General features: G+C 32.4%; 1 protein-coding gene across 1 annotated transcript in view; it reads left to right on the top strand.

Annotated features, from left to right (window-relative positions):
* LOC105622299 (F-box only protein 33) overlaps nt 1-2,392 on the top strand; it is a 3,208-nt gene extending 816 nt beyond the window's left edge. Inside the window, exons 2-7 of the mRNA XM_012203718.1 lie at nt 629-723; nt 796-993; nt 1,077-1,481; nt 1,586-1,834; nt 1,917-2,112; nt 2,261-2,392. Of these exons, the coding sequence (XP_012059108.1) occupies nt 629-723; nt 796-993; nt 1,077-1,481; nt 1,586-1,834; nt 1,917-2,112; nt 2,261-2,392 (1,275 nt within the window). The remainder of the gene's footprint in view (nt 1-628; nt 724-795; nt 994-1,076; nt 1,482-1,585; nt 1,835-1,916; nt 2,113-2,260) is intronic.
* The last annotated feature ends 936 nt before the right edge of the window (nt 2,393-3,328 follow it).

Raw genomic sequence — 3,328 nt, 5'->3', positions numbered from 1 at the left:
GTAAGTTAAGTAACGTAGTATATATATATATATATATATATATATATATATATATATATATATATGTGTGTGTGTGTGTGTGTGTGTGTGTGTGTGTGTGTGTGTGTGTGTCTGTATTTGCGAGAAAGGGAATTGCTACTCTTTATATATAACTCTTTTCTGCATTATTGTATCGAGTAACAAAACATTGAATATATTGATGCTGAAATACCAACGATCATTTATAGCGATAAACCTTGTCAACATGATAGAGATTAGATCTTTAGGGATAAGAAAAATTGTCAAGTTAACACACATAATGTTTCTGTAAATAATATTTTATACTATAAATGTAGTAAAAATGATTGTTGGAAAGTAAAAGATTGTATATGTTATCTTTGTTATATCAATAAGCTTGTTTTTTATTTATAATCAATAGGCTTATTTTTTTTTAGATTTACACAGTCCATTTTTTCTCTGTTTTTTTCTCTAATATAGAAAGAAAAGGAAAAAAGATGAATTATGTAAAAAATTCAGCTAAAAAGAATAGATCTAATGTAAATATTGATCAATATTTATATAATTATTTATAAAAATTTATGCTTATTTAATATAAAATTTGTTCATTGGACTTGTTCAATTTTCATAGGTGTGCAAAAATTGGAGATACACCTTGTTCCACCCAAACTTCTGGAAAAAAATCACTTTTGTGTTCAGAGATCAGGATAGTGTTTTGTGGGCTCGGTTCGTAAGATTCACCCATCTGTTTGCAGATTCATTAAGTGTTACACCGTACATATAGCATGTTTGTTATAGATTCTTGGCAAATCGTTTTGCTCTGAGTGTACACGAAGCTACGATTCGTTGGGCTAAATCTAGATCTAGAAAGATCAATTGCACAGGAGAAACGTATAGGCTCTTGAAGAAATTAAGCCACAATAGACAATTGAGAAAATTGTGCTTGGAATTCTATAGTAATACTAGTGATTCTCCTTTTGACAACGAGGATGACAGGTATTAATCTTAGTTAGTGTACAAATCAACTGTCTTGTTACATTTAATAAATAAATAATAAAATTAGATTGTTTGTATTTTAGTAATTACAAGAGTTCTTCATCATTAGAAAGATGTGTGATAAATATTATTGAGACTTCTAATTACCTGGAAGTCCTAAGTCTAGGGTGCAGGGAAGAGTTGATTATGAATTTATCTGCAATTGTGGAACCTCTCCGTCTTCATCACTCCAAACATTTAACACACCTCAGTCTGGCATCTATCAAGGACGATCCTGACTATTATGACTTCTTTGAATTTGATAACACTATTTTTAATTCGTTTATCAGATTGTCTATCTTAACTTTAGATTATGAGTATGTCAGTGATGCTTTGTTGGAAGCGTTAGATAATGGATGTATGCAGAGACTTGTGATTCATATACATGGCTGGAAACCGGATTATCCAGGAACAACAAATATAGCTTGGAAAATGTTTGTTCAAAAAAAGTGAGTTACTGTAATTGTCACATTATAGTCATATTGAAAATTATTTTGATCATTTACAAAAATAGGTAGTTAAAAAAGGACGTACCTAATTTATTTATTTGCAGTCCACATTGTGAATTAAGGCTCAATCTTATACATTCTTATGCCGGTGTCAAGGTTTTGGATACTGACATATTATGTCCTGCTATGCCACTGACACACTTACAAGTTCTATTCTGTGAAAACATTAATATCAGTGCGTTACATCGATTATCAATGTGGTATTCACATACATTGCAATCATTGACATGGGTAGATTCGATAGATTACAAGCAGAGTATACCATCTACATTTGATCCAAACGATCCACATGGGTAAGAAAATTCTTTATACTTTAACTTAATATATTCTCTGATGAGAGAGTATATTATATATTTGTATATAATTCCATTATAGTCCAGATCCTTTGGTGTTAGTGGCATGGAAGTGTAATAAACTTATGAAGATGATGTTCCTGGGTCATAAATATTATCAAGAGAATCTATTGGCCATCGCGCGTCTCAGAGGCAATACTCTTAAATCATTGGTATTTGCAAAAAGTGATATCACATCTGAAGTTGAATTGTGGCTCGAAGCTGAAAATATCAGACGTGTGAGTATACAAAAATTTTGGCAAATGTCTTTTATATTTTTTCTTCTATATTTTCTATATAAGAAATTAAACATTTGTACGATAAGAAACTAACGATTGTTTCTTAAAATCGAATAATCTTAAAAATATTAAATATTTTAACATTTAGGAAATTCGAGAAATAATGGGTCCACATTGGAGGCCCTTGAGTGACTCAGATTTGCCAAAGGTGATATTAGATCCTTTCAATGGCGATAGTAGAGAAGTGATTGAACCGTTGGTTCTTGGTGATCAGAAATAATTCTCAGACAGATGCCAAGGAAAATCTCTATCCAGTGTGATTGTCCAAAAACCATCTCCGGGCCACCAACATTCTCAGAAGTAATGTTATTAAATTACATCTTTTATTCTTCTACAAAATTTGTTTAATGAGGGTGAAACATCGAACAGCAAATATGCAGTATAAGTTCGAAATCTCGTTATCGTTTTCCGAGTTGGGAATTCTGGGTGCAATGTGTAAGAGATACAAAGAGATAAACGCACACATAACTTTCTCCTCGTTTACCAATACTTCTATCGGTTATTATATATGAATGTGATAAATTGTAGTCAAACTAGATCTACTTTTGACTTGTTGATGATATATCTGATGCAAATTACAACACATTTGCAAACAATGAGATGATCTCTTCAACTAAGAGACGATCTCTCCAGTGATTTATATGCACTATAGTTTTCTTCTTATGGAAACCATGAGTCGCGCTTTGATGTTAACAAAGCGATGTTAGAAGTGTGATCACGAATGTACATTAAGTGCGATATGTAAATGTATATCGCCCCTCTCGTCTATTAAGTCGATATTGCCAGAAGAAACCAGAATACATTTTATATAACTACATTTATTATTCTGGTCAAAGAGAGCGGCACATTAGAATGACGTAGCTGAGAACAAGATCACAATGTAAGAAGACTGTCGTGAATCTTGTAAGAGATGTATCATGCAAAGCGGAGCTGGAGCAAGGATACAAAGGACTTGTTCAGCAGAAAAAAAGAAGTGTGCAACATGTAGGAGAGAGAAAGAGAGAGAGAGAGAGAGAGAAGAGAGAGAGAGAGAGAGAGAGAGAGAGAGGTACGGTAGTACGTACGTCGTAGTACGTTACGTACGTACGTAAGTAAAGTAAACTAAAACTAAACTAACCAAACTAACTAATAAGTAAGTAAGTAAGTAAGTACGTTA

This window comes from Atta cephalotes (assembly GCF_000143395.1).
Source record: "Atta cephalotes unplaced genomic scaffold scaffold00043, whole genome shotgun sequence".
Classification (NCBI taxonomy): domain Eukaryota; kingdom Metazoa; phylum Arthropoda; class Insecta; order Hymenoptera; family Formicidae; genus Atta; species Atta cephalotes.
The sequence above is the reverse complement of the archived record's forward strand: the minus strand, read 5'-3'. Positions and strand labels throughout refer to the sequence as shown.